This window comes from Salvelinus sp. IW2-2015, linkage group LG11, assembly GCF_002910315.2.
Source record: "Salvelinus sp. IW2-2015 linkage group LG11, ASM291031v2, whole genome shotgun sequence".
NCBI classification, from domain to species: Eukaryota; Metazoa; Chordata; class Actinopteri; order Salmoniformes; family Salmonidae; genus Salvelinus; species Salvelinus sp. IW2-2015.
Window position 1 is genome coordinate 5505002 of NC_036851.1, and position 24284 is coordinate 5529285.

The 24284-nt window shown below is 43.7% G+C and overlaps 1 protein-coding gene across 5 annotated transcripts in view; it reads left to right on the forward strand.

Annotated features, from left to right (window-relative positions):
* Positions 1–24284, forward strand: part of LOC111969686 (rho GTPase-activating protein 40) — a 41354-nt gene that overhangs the window by 12272 nt on the left and 4798 nt on the right. For 2 of the 5 annotated variants that reach the window (XM_023995870.2, XM_023995868.3), the window contains exons 2-14: positions 4389–4630; positions 5088–5362; positions 9463–9568; positions 10468–10625; positions 15786–15951; positions 16101–16192; positions 16329–16406; positions 16596–16755; positions 20532–20614; positions 22117–22332; positions 22532–22675; positions 22906–23045; positions 23233–23288. In XM_023995870.2, coding sequence (XP_023851638.1) covers positions 4408–4630; positions 5088–5362; positions 9463–9568; positions 10468–10625; positions 15786–15951; positions 16101–16192; positions 16329–16406; positions 16596–16755; positions 20532–20614; positions 22117–22332; positions 22532–22675; positions 22906–23045; positions 23233–23288 — 1897 coding nt within the window. In that variant the 5' untranslated portion in view covers positions 4389–4407. Of the gene's footprint in view, positions 1–1489; positions 1772–4211; positions 4631–5087; positions 5363–9462; positions 9569–10467; positions 10626–15785; positions 15952–16100; positions 16193–16328; positions 16407–16595; positions 16756–20531; positions 20615–22116; positions 22333–22531; positions 22676–22905; positions 23046–23232; positions 23289–24284 lie in introns of those variants that run through there. The other 3 variants (XM_023995864.2, XM_023995865.2, XM_023995866.2) reach the window with 3 other exon arrangements.

Sequence of the window (24284 nt, forward strand, 5' to 3'; positions counted from 1 at the left end):
TCTAATCGGTGACCTGATTATAAAAGCATATGTAATATGCTACTTGCTTCACCACTTTCCCGCTTCTATACAATAGGCTGTAAGGTTCATTAAATGTTGAATCAAAATGTAAGCATATCAGCCTCAAATCAGCCTGAACTGCTTATACTGCTGTAAGCATTTATCTGATATCAATATTGAAGATAATGTCCGACTTACATTTGACATACAATGAGGAGAATTTTGATATCAAGCTGGTCTGTTGTTGATAGTCTCAAAACAACATGATCTTCCCCCCCCCCCCCCCCCCTTTCKCCCGCTGTAGCCTGTCTGTTCTGTTTACATCGTCTCCTGAAAAAGTAGTGTTGTCGGGAGTGGAGAAAATGAAAGAGGGAGAGAGAGAGTGAAAGAGAGAGAGAGTAGATGAGATAGGAAGGATGAGGTTCATTGGCAGATAATGCTGGCAGGCCTGTTCACCTGGCTTTCTCAACCCCGTCACCTTCCACAGGTATGGAGACCATTAATAACCAGGTATTTACCTTCAGGGAACGACGACGTCACTACAGCTATCTTCCTCATTTAGGTTTATTGGATTGAGCTGATGGAGATCGTATTTAGCTGTAAAATGAAAAAATAAAATAAAAATAAGAGTTTTGTGAATACGCAATACATTACGTTAACATTTTAGTCTTAGTAGTTTGCTACATCTGCTACAGCAAACCAACGTATGGTCTGTGTGAATGTGGATGGTAAAAAGGAATGATTCGATTTTTTGTGTGTGTCAGTTTAGTGGAATTAAAAGGGCCACTGGTTTCTGATCTTGGTAGGTCTAATCAAGGTGGGAAATTCACTTTTTGGTCCACCGGCCGCAGCCAAATGTTTTTCAGAAAATAAATAAAGAATGAAGATAAATCACATAAAACAAGGTACCCCATCCCGCTTTCACCACTCTAGCATTGAGATTATCTCTTCCAGAGCTGACACTCACACACACACACACACACACACACACACACACACACACACACACACACACACACACACGTGTGCTTTGGATTTTTTTGCTCTGTGTGACCACCCACCAATGTGGCTGGTAAGAATATATATTATCCAAAATCTACCAGCATTTCCCACCCTGGGCCTAATTATCTTCTATATGTCAACATTTCTGTTATCAATAACCTATCAGCTTTGGTGCACTGACATTGTCTTAGTTGGAGTTGATTTGTGATGGGAGTTTGTTTTGGACTTGGACTGGAGGGAGCTGCAATGTGTGTTTCTGTGAAAGTTGTGTGTGCTTTGTGGGCGGGGGTGTTGCTAATCCACTTCAGCTCTAGATGTGTGGTAGTATAGGAGCCAGGACTACAGGGTTAGGGTGTGTCCCCAGAGGGAGGGGACAGCTAGCTAGGTGTTGATGACTGAAGTGGTGTGGAGGCGTAGCCACCATCACTCGCACATTCCTTCTTCAGTCACCCCACATACCTCTAACTCTACATGCACTTGGCCAGCAAAAGCCTTGGAGCACTGACCGATTTTTGATTCGAGCGGAAACTGAAGATAGATTGCTATCCTATTCGAAGACTGGTCAAAGCCAGTTGATTCTGCTGTTGGAGACATTTGTTGAGTGGGAGGACATGGGAGGCAGAAAGGAGGTAGTGTGCAGGCTCGCTCATATGTCCAACTCTTCCAGGCAGTTTCTACCTCACACGCCGCTAAACAGACTCAGGCTCCGACTGACCCGCAGCCCCCTCAGTAGTTTGCGATCCAAATCAAGCTACCGAGTTACCAACAGGTATGTATGCTTCTGGAGCTGCCGCCTGCTCAGTTAGGGTAGAATCTTAGCTTGAGATCACAGGCTTTACTCAGACTTTGATTAAATCATGATGTCAATTCTTGAGTAATGGGGCACTTATACATACTATACGCCCACTCCATGGCACAGTAGTCTCACTATCAACACGGGTTTCAATTAATCAACAGTAGTTTCCTTATGGTTGGCTGACTGACTGTGGAAGCAGAATGTGTTCATTGCTGATGCTGTTTGTTAGCAGATTTTGTCTGTAGGACTTAGTTCTGTGGGGCATCATGTGGTGTGCGCGTTCCACAGGTTGTGGCAGGTTCAGCCTATTTTAGGAGGGCACAGATGGATAGGGAATGGGCTGTGTGTGTACTGCAGATGTTCTGTGATAAGAGCAGGCCTGATTCTGTTCATATGATTTTGTCTGGAAGGTTATCTGAGCATTAATAGTCAGGCTTACAAAGTTGTGAGTGAAAATACCAGATACATTTTTTTCATTAATATTATTTGTTCTATGTTCTACGACTCTGTTGTGATTTGAGGAACTTAACCTTTCTATTGTATGCCAGAGAAATTGTGTAGGATGCAAAAAAAAAAAGAAAGAAGAATGATGGAATCAGAGATTGTCCACAAAATGAAAATTTGTATTTTTATCCATTATAGTTTTGGGACGGTTTGGGGTCTTTCTTTGGGACAACTTGCGAAATATCCTGTTGTAAGAACGGTGAGCCTGTTCTTGGATATCAAGGGATTATCTGTTTATTTCAAAATGATTCTAAGAAGCTTTTTAAAACAGGGTCACAGAAACTGGCAAAACCAGTCAATTGTCCCCTGTCCCCTCCCCTTTATACAGGGCCGGGTTAATGCAGGGGCTTACCGGGGCTGAAACGCCTTGGAACAGGCCCGTGGAGGGCCCAAGAGGCAGCAAGAAAATAATAAAATAATAATAATAATCGTTAAAAAAGGGTGATCGTCATCAATGCAAAGGGTGGCTACTTTGAAGAATTTTAAATATAAAATACATTTTGATTTGTTATTTCATAGTTTTGACATCTTCACTATTATTCTAAAAGGTAAAAAGAAAGAAAGAAAAACCCTGGAATGAGTAGGTATGTCCAAACTTTTGACTGGTACTATGTCTCAATGAATGTAGACAGCTCAATGAATGTAGACAGCCTGCTCCTGATGCTGTGGAGAGGAGGTAGGGGGCACAAGTGGGTAACTGGGGGGGGGGGGGGGGGGGATGCCTTGTCTGGGTAACTGATTTAATAAATAAATAATATAAAAACAGCATAATAATTTTAAAATGATATACATATTTCTTTATCTCAATGTTCAAAATACACCAAAGAGCTAAAATAAATGTTATCAATAGCGCATACAGGTAACTGAAGAAATAAAGGAAACCAACTTCAAATCAAATTGTATTTGTCACATGTGCCGAACACAACAGGTGTAGTAGACTTTACCATGTCTTTAAAAGGTTCAGCCTAGGCTGAACCATGAATCTAGTTTAGCATGTCATAGGGCTGAGTTAGATGGTTGTATCAATAGTCCCCATTGAGTATCAAGAGGAGAAACCAAGCTGTTTGGTATTTGGACCCACTTGACAAATCCAAACAGCAGGACATGGCTATTAGGACGATGCCAGTACTGTCTGTAAATTACTTGCACACTCCTCAAAACGACTCAAGTGAAAGTCCTAATCCCTTTAAGAATGTACACACACAGTATGCTATTAGTAAGCCATCAAACAGACATGATATCATGCATAGGAATCTCCGAGATACTTCTTTGCTGACTGGGAAAGTGAGTTTTGACAGAACTGAAATTACACTTCAGTTCTGTGAGTCAACAGCTTACTTACAGTGGAGACACAGGTAGACATTCAATGCAGTCATTATGAAGTCGCCTTGGGCCTTGTCCCTGTTACTCAGTTGACTAGTAATAAGCAATAATAACTACCTGTCAGCTACATTACACTGTACACATGAACAGCAGCCTGGAACTACTATCACTATTATTAGTCAAGGGATTTCCCTCTGAAACCTATCTAAAGAAAGCTAGGTGAGACAACCACATATCACAGTCGTAGCAAGTACATTTTTCCTGAATAAGTCGGTGCCGGTAGGAAAAGCAAATGTTTTTTTTAAGGGGGGGGGGGGGGTATAAGACTGATATGTCTTATTGTCTAGGCATTAATTATGTCAACCATGCTTAGAACACTATGCAACTATTGTGTCTATATATCTGGAATTCATGTCGATACACATTATGCCAACACAATCAGTGGATGATTCCATCTCATTTTGACTAAATTGATCTAAATGAGAGAAAAGCTTGGTGGAAAGAGCGCCACAGCGACATCTAGGGGTCACACACAGTATCACGCCTGCGGGACTATTCATGAGAACAATGGAAATCTGAAGTCTTTGTGTGCAGTCCACGCTCTCTCTTCTACTTCCTTCCCTCCCTCCATGCATCCCTCCTCCAGCTTTTATCTCTCTGGAATCTGGATCCTCCCTGTCTCTCTCTCACATTTTTTATTCTCCTCTCTCTGTTTATCATCTGATATGTTATTATTGTTTCTTCCTGTCTATCTGGTTGTCAGGAGCCCCAGTCCCTCCGAGATGAACGGTAAGCCCTGGGCCAGGCCAAGCTACCAGGACCAAGCTGCAGCGGAACACACACAGGACAAATGTACAGCGTCCCACCAGGAACCACAACAGCAGCACCCTGACAAACTGTGTCTGGACTCCTTCTGGAGTGAGGTGGAGACCATACGCAGCCAAGATAGCGGTTACATTGACCTTGACACTGACAGCGCCAGTCGAGACTCCAGACACTCTGAAGGTAAGCACAGAGACACAGGACTAGTGTCAGTCGGGTCAATTACCTCCATAGGCCTATTGTTATAATGTAAACAGTGAAAATCGGTTGTTATTTGGTTGCCTGCTTTTTTTTTTTTATCGAATTGTGTTGTGTTGAACCATGCGTATCTGCTATACATGGAACGACAATATTATGTGCAATATTGCAATGTACTCTCCCTCTAAAATATACAGTTTATTCATTCCTCAGACGGTACATGTGTTATGCATGGATCTGCAAGTTATAGTATAATATGGACAGTCACATAAGCATGCATGCAAGCGCGTATGCACACACAGATGCATGCAGGCAAGCACACACACACGTACAGAAGCATGCCGTATGTATAGTCTCTGTAATGAAGCTGTTACGTGTTTCAGAGGGAGAGCGATAGCTAATAGGTGTATTTAATACAATCCTATTGTATGATGTGTTTCAGAGGGGGAGCAAGAGGAGCAGTGGCTCCAGGATGCAGGTCTGTCCACTCTGATAAGACAGCAGCAGCAGAGACCAGACAGAGACAGAGACCGGGAACAGGACAGGGAAGACCAGGATGTTGACCAGGCCATCCTACTGTCCACTCTGACCCGTACGCAGGCCGCAGCCGTCCAGAGGAGGCTCGATTCCTACACCCTGTCCCTGAGGAAGAGGAACAAACCCCCGCCGCGCGACGTCAGGGATGTCTTTAGGTCGTCACCCTCCTCCATCGCTCAGGTCAGACTGACCACTTGCTTTCACACTGATATGGTACAGCCAGGAGGCTGTGTGACTATGTGACACCTTTTTTTGGTACTGGCTCTGTTCAATCAAGGTGCAATCAAACCGTAGCTTTTCTGTTTCCTGTGATGACATGTTTCTGTTTCCTGTGATAACATGATGGATTTCCTGTACAAGCAGCTGAAACAAAACAAATAGACACACATAAAATTCGCTGTATTCTTTCAAATCAAATTGTATTTGTCAAATACAACAGGTGAAATGCTTACTTACAAGCCCGTAACCAATGATGCAGTTTAAAGAAAAATAAGTGTTAAATAAAAAAAAAATCCAAAAATGTAAACAACAAATAATTAAAGAACAGCAGTAAAATAACACTAGCGAGGCTATCTACAGGGGGTACCGGTACAGGGTCAATGTGCGGGGGCACCGGTTAGTTGAAGTAATTGAGGTAATATGTACATGGAGGTAGAGTTAAAGTGAATATGCATAGATAATAATCAGAGAGTAGCAGCAGCGTAAAATAGGGGGTTGGCGGGGACATGCAAATAGTCTGGGAAGCCATTTGATTAGCTGTTCAGGAGTCTTATGGCTTGGGGGTAGAAGCTGTTAAGAAGCCTTTTGGATCTAGACTTGGCGCTTCGGTACCACCATGCGGAAGCAGAGAGAACAGTCTATGACTTGGGTGGCTGGAGTCTTTGTCAGGGCCTTCCTCTGACACCGCCTGGTATAGAGGTCCTGGATGGCAGGAAGCTTAGCCCCAGTGATGTACAGGGCCGTACGCATTACCCTCTATAGTGCCTTGCGGTCGGAACCCGAGCAGTTGCCATACCAGGCAGTGATGCAACCCGTCAGGATGCTGTAAATGGTGCAGCTGTAGAACCTTTTGAGGATCTGAGGACCCATGCCAAATCTTTTCAGTCTCCTGAGGGGGAATAGGTTTTGTCGTGCCCTCTTCATGACTATCCTGGTGTGCTTGGACCAGAGGTGGGACCAAGTCATTGTTTTACAAGTCACAAGTAAGTCTCAAGTCTTAGCACTCAAGTCCCAAGTCAAGACCCAAGTCAAGACAGGCAAGTCCGAGTCAAGTCTCAAGTCAAGACCGTCAAGTATCAAGTCAAGTCTCAAGTCCTAAACTTTGAGGTTCGGGTCCTGAACAAGTCATAATGTGCTCTTCACCAAATGTAATATCATTTCATATGTTTAACAAGAGTAATAGTTAGTATATTACATTTACGCAAATCATGAATGCTTTTTAAAATATCTCTATATTTATTACTTTCCAAATAAACGTTATATTTCCATGGAAATACATGGGTAGCCATGAGAAAGACCCCCCTCTCTCTGTGACAGCGGGAGGGGCGTGGTAGGCTGGGTCGGGTCGTGTGGGGTGGTTGTATAGAAATACATCACCTACAACAGCCTTTGCCATGTAGAATAGAGAATCGAGTACAGATCTATATATTGCATTTCTATCTGGAAAACTGAATCTGAATGCGGTGCCTCAGATGAAATAAGCCGCCGTTCTTCATTCATTATCAATGGAGAAAGCMCAAAACTGRGGAGGACAGCAGAGAGGGGYAMGGTGGGATTTGTGTGAAGCATAAACACAATCAGAGGTTCAAGCACTCGCCGTAATCAGCAGGTTAGGAAGAGTACACAACCATTCTAGGAGGCACTCTGCCACAAATGTGCTCATTTTATCTTTTCCAGCTCCAAACAGCGTGGTGGCGAGTCAATCTGCAAGTCTAATCTAGGCAAGCAGTGAGGAGCGCACATAACAATACAGGCTCCAGACATCACAAGCCAGCAAAAAGAAACTCATGAAKCAAMTTACACACACTCGTAAACACACAACCTCGTGTGATGGATAGCTGTCGGCTACATTAGCCACGACTTACCGTTCTTTGTGCAGCTTCAAATGTCGAACAAAGTTGGAAATTGTTGCGCCTCCGTCTGTAATTTTGTTCCCGCATGTTTTGCAAGTTGCAATCTGTTTTTTGTTGATACAGCGTCGTCTTTATATCCGAAAATAATAATTTTGGGTATCATCATGTTCCTCTGCACTGCCACGCACAATTTGATTGACTGCTGTCCGATTCAAACTGTAATCAGTTAAATTAAGAGTTGATGCGCTGCACACTTTTTTTAATAGCATTTTTAATATTTGGGCTTGGGGAGGGTATCAAGTCAGGTCTAGTCATAAGGCTCAAGTCCAAGTCAAGTCACGAGTCATTGGTGTTTAAGTCAAAGTCGAGTTGCAAGACATTATATTTGTGACTCGAGTCCACACCTCTGGCTTGGACCATGTTAGTTTGTTGGTGATGTGGACGCCAAGGAACTTGAAGCTCTCAACCTGCTCCTCTACAGCTGTCGATGAGAATGGGGGCGTGCTCGGTCCTCCTTTTCCTGTAGTCCACAATCATCTCCTTTGTCTTGATCACATTGAGGGAGAGGTTGTTGTCCTTGCACCACATGGTCAGGTCTCTGAACTCCTCCCTATAGGCTGTCTCGTCGTTGTCGGTGATCAGGCTGTTGTGTCGTCTGAAAACTTAATGATGGTGTTGGCGTCGTGCCTGGCCATGCAGTCATGGATGAACAGGGAGTACAGGAGGGGACTGAGCACGCACCCCTGAGGGGCCCCCTTGTTGAGGATCAGCGTGGCAGATGTGTTGTTACCTACCCTTACCACCTGGGGGTGGCCCGTCAGGAAGTCCAGGATCCAGTTGCAGAGGGAGGTGTTTAGTCCCAGGGTCCTTCGTTTATTGATGAGCTTTGAGGACACTACTGTGTTGAACGCTGAGCTGTAGTCAATGAATAGCATTCTCACATAGGTGTTGCTTCTGTCCAGGTGAGAAAGGGTAGTGTGGAGTGAGTCTAGAGTTTCTGACCCACTAGAGGAAAACTTTCTTGGTAAATAGTGTGGTCTACAGCTTATCATGAGATACTCTACCTCAGGCGAGCAAAACCTCGAGACTTCCTGAAAATTTGATTTTGTTTACCAGCTGTTGTTTACAAATATACACAGACCGCCACCCCTTGTCTTACCGGATGCAGCTGTTCTATCTTGTCAATACAGCGTAAAACCGGCCAGCTGTATTTTATCCATGTCGTCGTTCATCCATTACTCGGTGAAAAATAAGATATTACAGTTTTTAATGTCCCGTTGGTAGGATATTCGTGATCGTAGCTCGTCTATTTTATTTTCCAAAGATTGTACGTTGGCTAATAGGACTGATGGTAGATTACCCTCTAGCCGTTGGATCCTTACAAGGCACCCCGACCTACGTCCCTGATATCTCCGTCTCTTTCTCCTGCGAATGACGGGGATGTTGGCCTTGTCGGTTGTCTGAAGTAAATCCTTTGCGTCCGACTCGTTAAAGAAAAAATCTTTGTCCAGTACAAGGTGAGTAGTCGCTGTCCTGATAGCCAGAAGCTATTTTCGGTCATGAGAGACGGTGGCAGAAACATTATGTTCAAAATAAGTTACAAATAACGTGCAAACACACACACAATAGCACAATTGGTTAAGAGCCCGTAAAACAGCAGCCACCTGCGCCATTCAATCAGTCTGTTATTCTTTGATTTTGCACCAGCAGCCACTGCTGAGTCAAGTAGACATCAGCAAAGATGAAAAAATTGCAAAACACCTTAGAGAATCTCTTTTGTTACATAGTCTAATTCATTCATTCCACTGGGTGTCCATTCTCAAAGGAGCAGAACAGTTGTAACTGACTCTATTAAGAGAGACAGTTGACCTATCAGAATAAAGGGAAATCACATCGATGAGCAGCCCAGAGATGGGAATAGAACTGCTGTTCCTCTGATCATAACAGTTATTTAACACTAGAAAACACCTCTTCTCTCGCCCTGCTCCCATTCATCTGACAGTGAAATTATGCAAAAGGACAGCTAGGACCACAATGGAAATAAGTGTTGTTTAATGCTTTCAATGTGTTATCCTCTCTGGGATTTGTATTTTCTTAAATGTCGGCCACAGTCGTATATAGAAACAACGACAACAAATCAAATCAACTGTTACGGTAGCTTTTCAGCCCCATTGTTTCTGATTGATGCCTTCTATCCTCCCCGTGCAGACGCCTCTACCAGAGTCTCAAGACCCTGAGCCGATAGAACCTAGCGCATCTATATCATCTATACCAGAGGACAGCATGGAGACTATCACCAAGACCCTACTACAAGGTATCAGCTAGCTCCGCATTTCTACTCCACATCCTCTGTTCTAATTGGTTCAGATGGATCCTGAACTCTCTCTCCCCAGACCAGCTGGCCTTGCTAGCCGTAATGAACTCAACTTAATTTAAGATCCCCTTTGGGATCAGCATGCACTGAGCGAACATCTACATGTGTTGTATTACCTCAGATGGCTCCATTATGCTAACCATTATGACTACTATTAGGGCGACAGGTAGTCCAGTGGTTAGAGCGTTGGGTCAGTAACTGAGAGGTTGCTGGTTCGAATACCCGAGCTGACAAGGTGAGAAATTTGTCAATGTACCCTTGAGCATGGCACTTAACCCTAATTTGCTCCAGAGACGTCGTACTATTATGGCCGACCCTGTAAAACAACACATTTCACTGTCATATTAAATCCAGTTTTATTGGTCACATGCACCGAATACAACAGACCTTTGCCTGAAATGCTTACTTACAAGCCCTTAACCAACAATGCAGTTTTAAGAAAAATAAGAGTTAAGGAAATTTATAAATAACACAATGAAATAACGATAACGAGGCTATATACAGCGGGTACCGATACCGAGTCAATGTGGGGGTACAGGTTAGTTGAGGTAAAATGTACATGTAGGCAGGGGTAAAGTGACTATGCATAGATAATAAACAGCGAGTAGCAGCAGTGTACAAAAGAAAAGGGGGGGGTCAATGCAAATAGTCTGTGTAGCCATTTGATTAACTGTTCAGCAGTCTTATGGGTAGGGGATAGAAGCTGTCAAGGAGCCTTTTGGACCTAGACTTGGCGCTCCCCGTGCAGTAGCAGAGAGAACAGTCTGTGACAATAAACATCATTTTTCATATATTTTTGTACACATTCATTAACACATCAACATGTGTATGTTTGCCAGAGGTCAGCTTGGAGCAGCAGCATGGAGAAGATCCTAAAGAGGATACCTTCATCACAGACGTGGCGTACTGTGAACAGGCGGCCATCTTGTTGAAACAGGCCATGCTGCCACAGATACAGAACAACGGCCGGAAGAGGAAGGAGGACGGAACACTGCCTGTAAGAGACGCTCTCTCTCTCTCTCTCTCTCTCTCTCTCTCTCTCTCTCTCTCTCTCTCTCTCTCTCTCTCTCTCNCTCTCTCTCTCTCGCTCTCTCTCTCTCTCTCTCGCTCTCTCTCTCTCGCTCTCTCTCTCTCTCTCTCGCTCGCTCTCTTTTGATTTCTCTGGGCAACTTCATTGCACTTTCTCTATCTTCACACACTGGTGTCGACTTACATTGCTGAGAGCACTGAAACTCACACCGAAAAACACTTATTGGGTTAATCCCCCTGTACAGTATGTTAGATAACAGTGTTAGGAACGGTTAGAACAAATTATTTAGTATAAGACAAAAAAAGTATGGTTTTATGTACATCTTCACTTCTAAGTACATATTTGTCTTTCTCACGCAGAGCTTGAAGGGAAACGCAGTGAGACACCTCCCTCATAATATCATAGAACCGGGGTTGCATTAAGTAACCTTAAATTCTATTTAAATTACTTGTTCGATGTCTCACTATATAACCAACTCCCTTAGTGTTCATGTACTCTCCGAAGCCAAGTCTAGACAGGATCAACCCTCAGAAGTTCCGACACTAAGCTCCATGTGCGTTAACGAGGGCGCAGTGACGTTGTCGGTAGAACCTCATGAAGTTCCCCAACATGCCTCATTACAGACCTTTTTGAACAGAGACACCTTTGAACAATGCCCATGATGCAGCCATTCCTCTGGTGGAGTGAGCCCTCAGGATCTCCGGAGGTGGTAAACCCTTGCTATTCTATGCCACTATAATAGCCTCCACTATCTAATTGGATAAACGCCGCTGAGAAATGGGTCTCCCTGCGTGGGGAGGTGCCCAAGAGACAGAGCTGATCGCTCTTTTGTAGGGCTCTTGTCATGTCCATTTACAGTTGAAGTCGGAAGTTTACATACAGCTTAGCCAAATACATTTAAACTCAGTTTTTCACAATTCCTGACATTAAATCATTTTAATCCTAGTAAAAATTCCCTGTCATAGGTCAGTAAGGATCACCACTTCATTTTAAGAATGTGAAATGTCAGAATAATAGTAGTGAGAATTATTTATTTCAGCTTTTATTTCTTTCATCACATTCCCAGTGGGTCAGAAGTTTACATACACTCAATTAGTATTTGGTAGCATTGCCTTTAAATTGTTTCACTTGGGTCAAACATTTCGGGTAGCTTTCCACAGGCTTCCCACAATAAGATGGGTGCATTTTGGCCCATTCCTCCTGACAGAGCTGGTGTAACTGAGTCAGGTTTGTAGGCCTCCTTGCTCGCACACGCTTTTTCAGTTCTGCCCACACATTTTCCATAGGAATGAGGTCAGGGCTTTGTGATGGCCACTCCAATACCTTGACTTTCTTGTCCTTAAGCCATGTTGCCACAACTTTGGAAGTATGCTTCCAAAGTTGTCCATTTGGAAGACCCATTTGGGGTCCCTGTCCATTTGGAAGACCCATTTGCGACCAAGCTTTAACTTCCTGACTGATGTCTTGAGATGTTGCTTCAATATATCCACATAATTTTCCAACCTCATGATGCCATCTATTTTGGGAAGTGCACCAGTCCCTCCTGCAGCAAAGCACCCCCACAACATGATGCTGCCACCCCCGTGCTTCACGGTTGGGATGGTGTTCTTCGGGCTTACAAGCCTCCCCCTTTTTCCTCCAAAAATAACAATGGTCATTATGGCCAAACAGTTATATTTTTGTTTCATCAGACCAGAGGACATTTCTCCAAAAAGTACGATATTCTTTTTGGAGCAGTTTTGGAGCAGTGGCTTCTTCCTTGCTGCGCGGCCTTTCAGGTTATGGCGATACAGGATTCGTTTTACTGTGGATATAGATACTTTTGTACCTGTTTCCTCCAGCATCTTCACAAAGTCCTTTGCTGTTGTTCTGGGATTGATTTGCACTTTTCGCACCAAAGTACGTTCATCTCTAGGAGACAGAACACGTCTCCTTCCTGAGCGGTATGAAGGCTGCGTGGTCCCATTGTGTTTATACTTGTGTACTATTGTTTGTACAGATGAACGTGGTACCTTCAGGCGTTTGGAAATTGCTCCCAAGGATGAACCAGACTTGTGGAGGTCTACAATTATTTTTCTGGGGTCTTGAAATCAAGTCAAGAAATTTGTGGAGTGGTTGAAAAACGAGTTTTAAAGACACCAACCTACGTGTATGTAAACTTCCGACTTCAACTGTAGATGTGCAACGCATGCACTGGACACAAGAGGTGGAAATGATCTTCCTCCATGGAGGAGAAGAGTGTTGGATGAAAGGCCAACAGCTCTGAAGTGAGGCGATTATAAGCACGACTGACTTTAGGCACAAAAGCGAGGTTAGGTTGTAATGTAACCTTGGATAAGCCTGGGGCAAAGCACAGACACGAGTGGGGGTCTACAATGCGTGCAGCTCTCCTACCCACTTGTAATGGCTAATAGTAATGTGGATTTAAACGAGATAAATCATTCCAGCGGCTCGAACGGCGGCTGTGAAATGGCATCAAGCATAACAGAAAGATACCAGGATGGATACCAGCTGTTGTGTATTAGACGTAGGCGACACCCGACCTTCATAAAACGACAGATCAGGGAGAGATGGCAGCCAAATACACATTTACAATGGAAAAAAAGGCTATTCCATTGTCCAAAAGGTCCTGTAGAAAGCAGAGTACCTCTGGAATGGAGCAAAGAAATGGAATTCTTTGTTTTTTCCCATGGGGCCTGGGTCTGCGGGGTAAACAGAAGTTCAAGGCTTCACCCTCCTTCTTACGGATGTCACATTTCTGATGCATGTAAGTGACAGATGGACCAAACAGTTAACAGCGGGCACAAAGGATTGGTCACTGCCTGGGGGATAGGACTCTAGAAAATCAGAAGCAGTCCTCTTCTGATAGTGGGCGAGGGAAAAATCTGTCTTCTGCATGAGAGGGGGCAGGGCCAGGCACCATGTGAGCTGTGCCCTGATCCTCTCTGCCGCTGTGGACAGGCCCCTTAGCCGGTCTGGTTGCACCCTCTGGCGGCTTTTATAGAGAGTCGCTCCCTATAGAAATCACAAGGCTCTGTACCCCTTGGCAAGGGGGAAAAATAGCATTATATTTCTGGAGGTAAAGTGCTGTAAGCATGGTGTGGGAACAGTGCTTGGTGGCGACTGAATTTTATCTGTCCAGCCTTGGCTTGAACCTAAAGTGGTACAGAGTGGAGAGCTTTAGCTTGGGGGCTACTTGTGTCCAGTTACAACTAGCGTTATCTAGCTTGTCTCAATGCCATCTCGTGGACCAGATCATAGAATTGGGGCAGAGAAACTGGGTGCTAGATAAACTATGTATGAGGGTAGGAAAATGGGAACCGGCGTTTTGCACCCCGACAGCACAAGCACAGGCGTCGTGACCACCCTTACATGAAGCGGCACACGGCTAAGAAGGATGGGCCCTGAAAGTCCTCCTGAGGTGCTCGCGATCTGCCTTGGCTGTCTCTTCCAGGCCCAAAGGGCAAACTGGGAGAGGCAGGTGGAGTCTCCCTGGGTACTGGGCACAGTCCTGGGGGGGATACAAACTCCAGTTCCAATGCCGACCACAGTCCTACAGAGGCATCGGGGTCACCTCGGTGGCAAATGGGGTGAGGAAGGATGCGCTCCGGTTGGAGATAGCCTCGCTCCTGAGCAAGGATGCAATCAGAAAGGTAGAGCCGCTAGAACAGCTAAGTGGGTTCTACTCCACGTATTTCATAGTTCCAAAAAAGGATGACAGTTTTTGGCTGATCCTGGTCCTGCACGGCCTCAACAAATGTTTAAAGGAGCTCAAGTTTAAGATGCTCACGCCAGCGCGGGTATCAGGCAGTCTAGAGCGGCCGATGGTTCACCACGCTTGACCTGAAGGATGCGTAATTCACGATCCTGTTCTTCGAGATCAATGAAAGTACCTCCGGTTTGCCTTCAAAGGAGTGTCTTACGAATTTAAAGTCCTCCCGTTCGGCCTCTTACTGTTGCCGCGTCCGTTCACAAAGTGCATGGACTCAGTCATGTCCTAGGGCATTCTAGTGCTGAACTACCTGGACAACTGGCTGGTGTGTGCTCAATCAAGAGAGCAAGCTACAGCAGACACAAAGATAATCTTGAAGCTCATTCAAGACCTGTGCCTCACCCTAAACAGGGAGAAGACCTGTTGATCGACTCAACTCTTATGAGAGCACGTCTACCTCAGGTGAGATTGGAGAAGATACATAGACAAGCCGTGTCCGTATTAGAGTGCCAGAAGTTACTTGGCCTACTCACGTCTGCTTCTCTGTTGATTCCGCTGGGCCTTCTTCACATCAGGCCACTCCAGCGATGGTTCCAATTTCACCATCTATACCAGAGACAACACAGACATTGTCAGCAACAAATGCATGTGTGAGGACTGTTGAAATGGCACTCTCACTACTTCCTACCTGTTGGAGGGAGTAACACTGAACAGAGTCCACCACAGGGAGCTAGTGTGCACCAATGACTTGCTAGCAGGTTGGGGTGCAATCTTCAGAGGCATGGCAGCAAGCGGACTCTGGAGCTCCCCATGGAGTCGCAAGCACATCAATGTGCTGGAGCTCAGGACAGTTCGCCTGGCACCCCTGCCCTACTTGGAGAGGATTTTTTATTTGATCTTTATTTAACTAGGCAAGTCAGTTAAGAACAAATTATTATTTACAATGACAGCCTACACCGGCCAAACCCGTACGACGCTGGGCCAAATATGTGCCGTCCTATGGAACTCCCAATCACCACCGGTTGTGATACAGCCTGGATTCGAACCAGGGTGTCTGTAGTGACGCCTCAAGCACGGAGATGCAGTGCCTTAGACCACTGTGCCACTCGGGAGCCCATGTCCCGATCAGATCAGACAACACCACGGTAATGGCGTATATCAATCACCAGGGGGGGGATCTTCCAGAGACTCCTCCCCTACGAGGCATTACCCGTAGTGAGACACAGGAGGAGCAATTGAAATGGAACACGTTAAGTAAACACACAAGGCCAACAATATCTTTGTTTTCATTCTTTGAGTTATGGGCCTTGCATACAGAGAGAGAGAGAGAGGAAAAAATGTAGAGATGTTTAACAAAAACAAACTGTTGTTTCTGATCCCTTGCTTCTATTCCCCCCCCCCTCACACACATACAGAGGATGACCTGCCCTCAGTGTCGTCTGGGTGTGACTCGTATCCAGGACCTGTCCAATCAGGACATGAAGAAAGTTCGTCAGCTGGCCCTCATCGAAATGACAGCGCTCTGCGACCTGCTGGAGCTCGACGTGAAGAGACACAAAACCTGCAAGAGGAAGATACTAGGTATGTGAACTCCCTGTGACATGACATGAACGCATGCCCACCCCATGCCTCTCCTGTCTCTGCTGCTAAACGCATGTGTCAAGCCCTAGGAGAACGCAAAGTTGTATAGGATGGCTATGCTAACCTTTCTCTCGCTCTCTCATTCAAAGAGAGTGCCCTGTATGGGGTTCCCCTGGCCACGCTGTTGGAGAATGATCAGAAAGTCAGGCCCACGGCCACCACTCCTCTCATCCTGCAGGCGGTAAGCTAAACAGCTCTAGTTAACATCATCCCATTTCTAGTATCTACTGTATATTGAAAACCTATGCAAGAGCATGATGACCTGCATGACTGCTGTTGTTCTTAGGTTTATTTCTATTTCTCCCTCTCCTCTACAGCTGCTCTCTTTCCTGGAGAAGAGAGGAGTAGACTCAGAAGGCATTCTGCGGGTTCCAGGCTCTCAGTCCAGAATCAAGGTGAGATCATTTCAGAATGAACAGACACTTTTTTTCCCCACAATCATTCATATCCTCCCTGCCCCTTTCTTGGCCATGGCGTATTCTGAGTATTCATATGGAAGGAAGGAATATGACTGAGAAACTAGCACACAGAACGATACGTATTGTTTAGTGAATCCTGTCTGTTTTGTCCCGTGTTTTTATTAGAAGTTGCAGCAGGATCTGGAGCAGAACTTCTACAGTGGAGGATTCAGTTGGGAAGAGGTCAGCCCTAACGACGCTGCCGCGTTGGTGAAGAAGTTTATTCGAGAGCTGCCATCTCCACTGCTCACCACAGAGCTCCTCAACACATTCAGCGCCGTCAGGGGTGAGCCAGAGCAACAACAAACCATACACCAGCTTGTTCCTCTAGTGCAAGGAATTTCATACACGGCATCAACTCCACGTGCACCAAGACACGCGCTGATTCGTCGGTCGTCAGTTAGTCAGAGTAACACGCTCGTTATGATGTAGCCTGTGATTTACTCGGGCCTTCACAGACCTGCGTACAGCATGGCAACGTGTCTGAGTGTCGTTACTGTATCGATAGCAGAATATAACCCTGCATGCTCAGTCACGCAACCCGTAGTGTGCATGCTCATAACTATCTAAGCATGAAGCATTATTACCTAAGTCTTTATTACTGTACCGATAGCGGAATATAAAAACGCTTATCTCTTTTGTGCTTAGTACTTAAAGGTCTAAGAGAAGATAAACAACTTAATAGCCTTTTAAGCTGTTCTAATGGAATGTGCTAATAATGCAATCGCTTTCCTGTACCATTTAATGTCATTAAAGAAATGATGTAATGATGGACTACCATAATGAATAACGATCTGATTGACGACGACTAGCTAGGCCTTTAGCTTGCGAGGTGAATCTTTATCATTTTTTAGACACCTCTTTATCTGCAGATCAGATCGTTGTTGAGCTAAAGGAGAGGAAATTAGAGTTCAGATCTATTTATTTAAAAAAAAATATATATATATATACAGTACCAGTCAAAAGTGTGGACACACCTGCTCATTCCAGGGTTTTTCTTAATTTTTTACTATTTTCTACATTGTATGAAATAACACATATGGAATCATGTAGTAACCAAAAAAGTGTTTAACCCTCTGTCAGGTGTTAGTTGTGCAGAGGTGGGAACGGAGTCAGGCGCAGGACACAGAACTGAGTAAAATAACAAACTTTACTCGGGAAAATATTCAGGAAAAATACATCCACGCAGGGATCACAAACCCTAACACAAAAGACTAACACAAACCAGGAACAATCACGCACAAAACATAATGGGAACCAGAGGGTTAAATAGGGAAGAAATAATAATAACTTAATGGGAACCAGGTGTGTACACTCAAGACATAACAAATGGAAAACAGAAACATGGATCGGTGGAAGCTAGAAAGCCGGTGACGACGAGCGCCGAACACCGCCCGAACAAGGAGAGGCACCAACTTCGGCGGAAGTCGTGACTTCTCTKCTGCTGTGTTCCGTTTGATTTGGACATTGTTTACACATTTTCTCTCTGAAAAAATGTCGTTTATTTAATCTGATTGTCATAAGGTTCCATGACTTTGTCCACACAGAACATCTGAACACACAAAATACATTTAGATGATTTTCATTACATTTTCGGTGTTTTATTTAACTTGATTTATTTAACACCTGTGGTGTTCCCGGTCAAAAATGACTGGTCATTAGAAATGAATGGGTGAAACGACAATTAGTGTATAAAATTGAGTTCAGGCACATGCCCATTCATCAGATGGACACACTTCCTCTCCCAGACCCCCACATGCATGTGTGTTTGAGCACACACACACCTCACTCCACTTCTTGGCTTCCATTGCAACCCCCACAGGAACCTTTCCCCAATAGAATCTTTCCCCCACGGGAACCACACCTGCTGGCATTCTCACAAACAATCTCAACATTGTTTCAATAATATATGGAACTTTTCTCACAGCTCTGGTATATAAAGCTTTTTTGAGGCCTTGCTCACAATTCATTCTGTGGCAGCACAATGACCAAACGATATATTGTATGTGAGGCTCTTGATCATATCTTTGATCATGACAATGGTGAGGAGGAAAGAGTCCTTGTTAAACTTTGACACAAAATAGTCTGTGATAAATGGCACAATATGTACTTGTTATAGTTAAAATAATCCAAACATTATGCTTTTTTACTCAAAAATGAGTTCTATGAGCTCAGGTCAATAAGGCCTACAGGCCAAAAATAGCAAATAGAAGTTCAAAACTTGTAATGTTCACAAGAACTTAAGTTGATAAAAAGATCTAACACAACATTAGGTGATAATATATTTATTATTATGGATTTATAATCAGCTATAATGGGGTGGTGATTTTGGACTGGGAACACAGAACTATTTAAACATGAAACGAACACAATAGGAGGGTTAACAAATCAAAAAATATTTTATATTTGAGATTCTTCAAAGTAGCCACCCTTTGCTTTGATGACAGCTTTGCACACTCTTTGCATTCTCTCAACCAGCTTCATGAGGTAGTCACCTGGAATGCATTTCAATTAACAGGTGTGCCTTGTTAAAAGTTAATTTGTGGAATTTCTTTCCTTCTTAATATGTGTTTGAGCGAATCAGTTGTGTTGTGACAAGGTAAGGGTGGTATACAGAAGATAACCCTATTTGATTAAAGGCCAAGTCCATATTATGGCAAGAACAGCTCAAATAAGCAAAGAGAAACGACCGTCCATCATTAAGACATTAAGGTCAGTCAATGTGGAACATTTCAAGAACTTGGAATGTTTCTTCAAGTTCAGTCGCAAAAACCATCAAGCGCTATGATGAAACTGGCTCTCATGAGGACCGTCACAGCAAAGAAAGACCCAGAGTTACCTCTGCTGCAGAGGATAAGTTCATTAGAGTTAACCGCACCTCAGATTGCAGCCCAAATAAATGCTTCACAGAGTTCAAGTGACAGACACATCTCAACACCAACTGTTCAGAGGAGACTGCGTGAATCAGGCCTTCATAGTTGAATTGCTGCAAAGCCAAGAAACACGAGCAATGGACATTAGACCGGTGCAAATCTGTCCTTTGGTCTGATGAGTCCAAATTTTTGGTTCCAACCGCCATGTCTTTGTGAGACGCAGAGTAGGTGATTGGATGATTTCTGCATGTGTGGTTCCCACTGTGAGGCACAGAGGAGGTGTGGGGGTGCTTTGCTGGTGACATTGTCTGTGATTTTTCTAGAATTCAAGGCACACTTAACCAGCATGGCTACAACAGCATTCTGCAGTGATACGCCATCCCATCTGGTTTGCGCTTAGTGGGACTATCATTTGTTTTTCAACAGGACAATTACCCAACACACCTCCAGGCTGTGTAAGGGCTATTTGACCAAGAATGAGAGTGATGGAGTGCTGCATCAGATGACCTGGCCTCCACAATCACCTGACCTCAACCCAATTGAGATTGTTTGGGATGAGTTGGACCACAGAGTGAAGGAAAAACAGCCAACAAGTGCTCAGCATATGTGGGAACTACTTCAAGACTGTTGGAAGAGCATTCCAGCTGAAGATGGTTGAGAGAATGCCAAGAGTGTGCAAAGCTGTCATCAAGGCAAAGGGTGGCTACCTTGAAGAATCAAAAATATATTTTGATTTGTTTAACACTTTTTTGGCTACTACATGATTACATATGTGTTATTTCATAGTTTTGATGTCTTCACTATTATTCTACAATGTAGAAAATAGTAAAAAAAATAAAGAAAAACCCTTGAATGAGTAGGTGTGTCCTAACTTTTGACTGGTACTGTATATGAAGGTGTATTCTGAGTTTATTGAACAGATAGAGAGAGATTGTGTCAAAGGGCAGTAGGTCAGATTCAAACCTATGCTGACACTGCATGTGTGCCGGAAGCTGCGTCATTACCCCGAGACCAGCCAGGCCATAGTTCAGATGTACAGTATTATGGTTCATTCACACTCTGCCTTTCTGTTGATTGTGTTCTGTATTGTTTTATACATTTCTGTCCGTTCAGTTCATTCACACCTCATCCTCTGTTTGCTCTACAAAAATAGCATGCTGGTAGTAATTATCTGTCCTCTCCTATCCAGACATCCCTGAGCTGAAACAGAAGCTACATGTTCTGAACCTTCTCATTCTCCTTCTGCCTGAACCCAACAGAAACACACTAAAGGTATGTTGATGGATTTCAAACTGAGGAAGCGCAATAGCGATTTGTTCAAACAGTCTACTCCTAATAAATACATTGGCTCGGGACTGTGATTGCATGCACTCAGCCAGAGAATGTATTTGAATTGGAAGTGGCTACTGAAGGATTTAGTAGGTAGTAGACTTAAGTTATTCCGTGAGGTACCCAGATGTCTATAGCGATGCACTTTAAATCTCATGCACATCTTGAACTTTCACACTTACAGTGCTTTCAGAAAGTATTCACACTTGTTGACTTAAAAACAAAATAAATTGTGTTACAGCCTGAATTTAAAATTGATTAAATATATTTTTTCTGTCACTGGCCTACACACAATACCCCATAATGTCAAAGTAGAATTATGTTTGTAGAAATTTTTAAAAATGACAAAAAATTTAAAAGCTGAAATGTCCTGAGTCAATAAGTATTAACACCTTTTGTTATGGCAAGCCTAAATAAGTTCAGGAGTAAACATTTGCTTAACAAGTCACATATATAATTTTTTCATGACTACCTCATCTCTGTACCCCACACATACAATTATCTGTAAGGTCCCTCACCCGAGCTTTGAATTTCAAACACAGATTCAAGCACAAAGACCAGAGATATTTTCCAATGCCTTGCAAAGAATGGCACCTATTGGTAGATGGGTAAAAAAAAGACATTGAATATCCCTTTGAGCATGGTGAAGTTCTTAGTTACACTTTGGATAGTGGATCAATACACCCAGTCACTACAAAGATACAGGCGTCCTTCCTAACTCAGTTGCCGGAGAGGAAGGAAACCACTCAGGGATTTCAACATGAGGCCAATTGTGACTTTAAAACAGTTACAGAGTTTAATGGCTGTGATAGGAGAAAACTGAGGATGGATCAACAACATTGTAGTTACTGCACAATACTAAACTAATTGACAGAGTGAAAAGCAGGAAGCCTGTATAGAATAAAACATAATCCAAAACATGCATCCTGTTTGCAATAAGGCACTAAAGTAATACTGCAAGAAATGTGGCAAAGCAATTCACTTTTTGTCTTGAATACCAAGTGTTATGTTTGGGGCAAATCAATACAATACTTTACTGAGTACAACTATTCAGTAAAGTAATCACTGCCAAAGGTACTTCTACAAACTATTGACTCAGAGGTGTGAATACTTATGTAAATTAGATTTTTCTGTATTTCATTTAACACATTTGCATAAATGACTAAAAACATGTTTTCACTTTGTCATTATGGGGTATTGTGTGTAGATGGGTGAGAAAACACAACATTTAATCAATTTGGAATTCAGGCTGAAACACAACAAAATGTGGAACGAGTCAATGGTTTAAAAAAATGTGTTAACATAGTTTTTTAAATTAGAATTATATTGCTCCCCAGAAGGGAAAATCCACAGTGTATATCAGACAAAACAACATCTCCCTATGGTTACCACCATTCAAATCAACCATATTAATCTCAACAACAACAACATATCAACGTTGACAGGCTCTGTTGGAGTTTCTGAGTAAGGTGGTGTCCAGAGAGAGGAGGAACCGCATGAACCTGTGGGCCGTGTCCACCATCATGGCCCCTAACCTGTTCCTCCACAAAGCCGTGCCCTCCCGCCTCACTGACGGGGGGCCAGGGGTGGAAAAGGGACAGGCCGAGAAGGCTGCTGACATCATGAGGCTCCTCATACGCTACCAGGACTTGCTCTGGACTGTAAGTTAAAGACCCCCAGGCTCTACCACCAACATCTAACAAAACACAACACAGCATTCAAGTATCTTTTTAATCTTCTTCCTCCTTAGCATCTAGGATGGGTGGTAGATTCACGTTACGCAACTCACACTTACTGTAAACAAAATGCCGTCGAACAGCTGAACCGGGTTGAATTCATGAAATTGCTTCTCCCTTATAGATCCCGAACTTCCTGATGAGCCAGGTGCGAAAACTGAATGAGAACCGGAACCGGAGGTACCAGTTCTACGACCGACGCATCAAGAACCTGTTGAGGAAAATACACCAGGACAGCAAGGACAAACCTGACAAGAACTCATCAGAGGTAGGCTCTCAACCGGCCAGGATGTTTGTTGTGGAGTTGGTTGGGAGAAGAAGGCCCTGGGCCCTTGTCACTTGTAAATGAGATTTTGAATCTCAACGAAGGTCACCCATGTAAAGGATGTGAATGAAATAAGCAGAAGACTGCATGTCACTCTGGATGACTGCTAAATGATGCAACTGTCAAATGTCTGTCAAGATTGGATTGTTATATCCTCCCTCGTCTTCCCCCAGCAGCCGTGTCGTACAGTGAAGATCCAGGTGGGAGATCTGATGAGCAGCACCATGGAGGTGCAGGTTAACATCAGCTCTACGGCTTCAGACCTGCTGGCTCAGTTCCACAGGCACCTCTGCAGCTCCGAGAACACCAAGAGGTACAGTACACTACAATCAATCAATCAAATGCATTTAGTACAAAGCCCTATAGACCAGCACACAATTTTAGAAAAGGAATGCTTCAGAAATACTGCATTGCCTACTCACTGGGTAGAAATTGAGAATGTGGACGTTTTGAAAGTGTTTTGAACAGAATCAATTGCATCTGTTTGTTCTTTATCATAGGAACGGTTCGGTATCCCACCCGGACTGTGCCATCTATGAAGTGGGAGGAAATATCGGTAGGTTCCACAACTCAAACCTTTGCTCCGTAGTGAGACTATTTACCAGACCTGGCTTCAAAAACGATTTGAATTCTTTCAAATACTTGTGAGTGTTTGCATTCTTTCAATTGGTTCAATTTCAACAGGCGAGCTCAATCAAGCACCGCTAAATGCATGATTTAAAATAGCATTGAATCCAGGTTTGCTATCTTCTCAGGCTGAGAGCCACATTGGAAAATTACATGAGTGACTCTGACATTTGCATGTCTTTCTGCTCATTGAACTGATTACGCTGGCCAGGTCTTACGCAATGAACTGGATACAGAGAAGGGGCATAGAGAGGGGGAGAGACCGAGAGAGGGGGAGCAGGTGGGGGGAGAGCGAGCCATCTGTGTGCATCTGCAGTTATCGGAGCAGACACATTCTTACACATGTATCTACTGTATGATACTGTGCTCTCACAGACCCGACCACTCATACACACTATTTCCTTTGTACGTGCGTTCACGGAACTCAACCATTCCCATTCACCTGATTGCGCCAGGGGCAAAGTTGGCACCTGCTTTGTCAGTAAAGCAGAAAACCCTGTTTCAAACTGTTTTCAACATCTCTCTTGCAGAAGACATTTTATCTCAATGACAGTAACCTGTATGAATCAAATCAAATCAAATGTGTATTTGTCACATGCGCCGAAGACAACAGGTGTAGACCTTACAGTGAAATGCTTACTTACAAACCCTTAACCAACAATGTAGTTTTAAGAAAATACCCCCAAAAAAGTAAGAGATAAGAATAACATATGATTAAAGAGCAGCGGTAAATAACATATAGCAGGGCTATTGACAGAGGGTACCGGTATAGAGTCAATGTGCGGGGGCACCGATGTCGAGGTAATTGAAGTAATATGTACATGTAGGTAGAGTTATTAAAGTGACTATGCACAGATATTAACAGAGAGTAGCAGCAGCGTTCCTGGGCAGTGCAAATAGTCTGAGTAGCCATTTGATTAGCTGT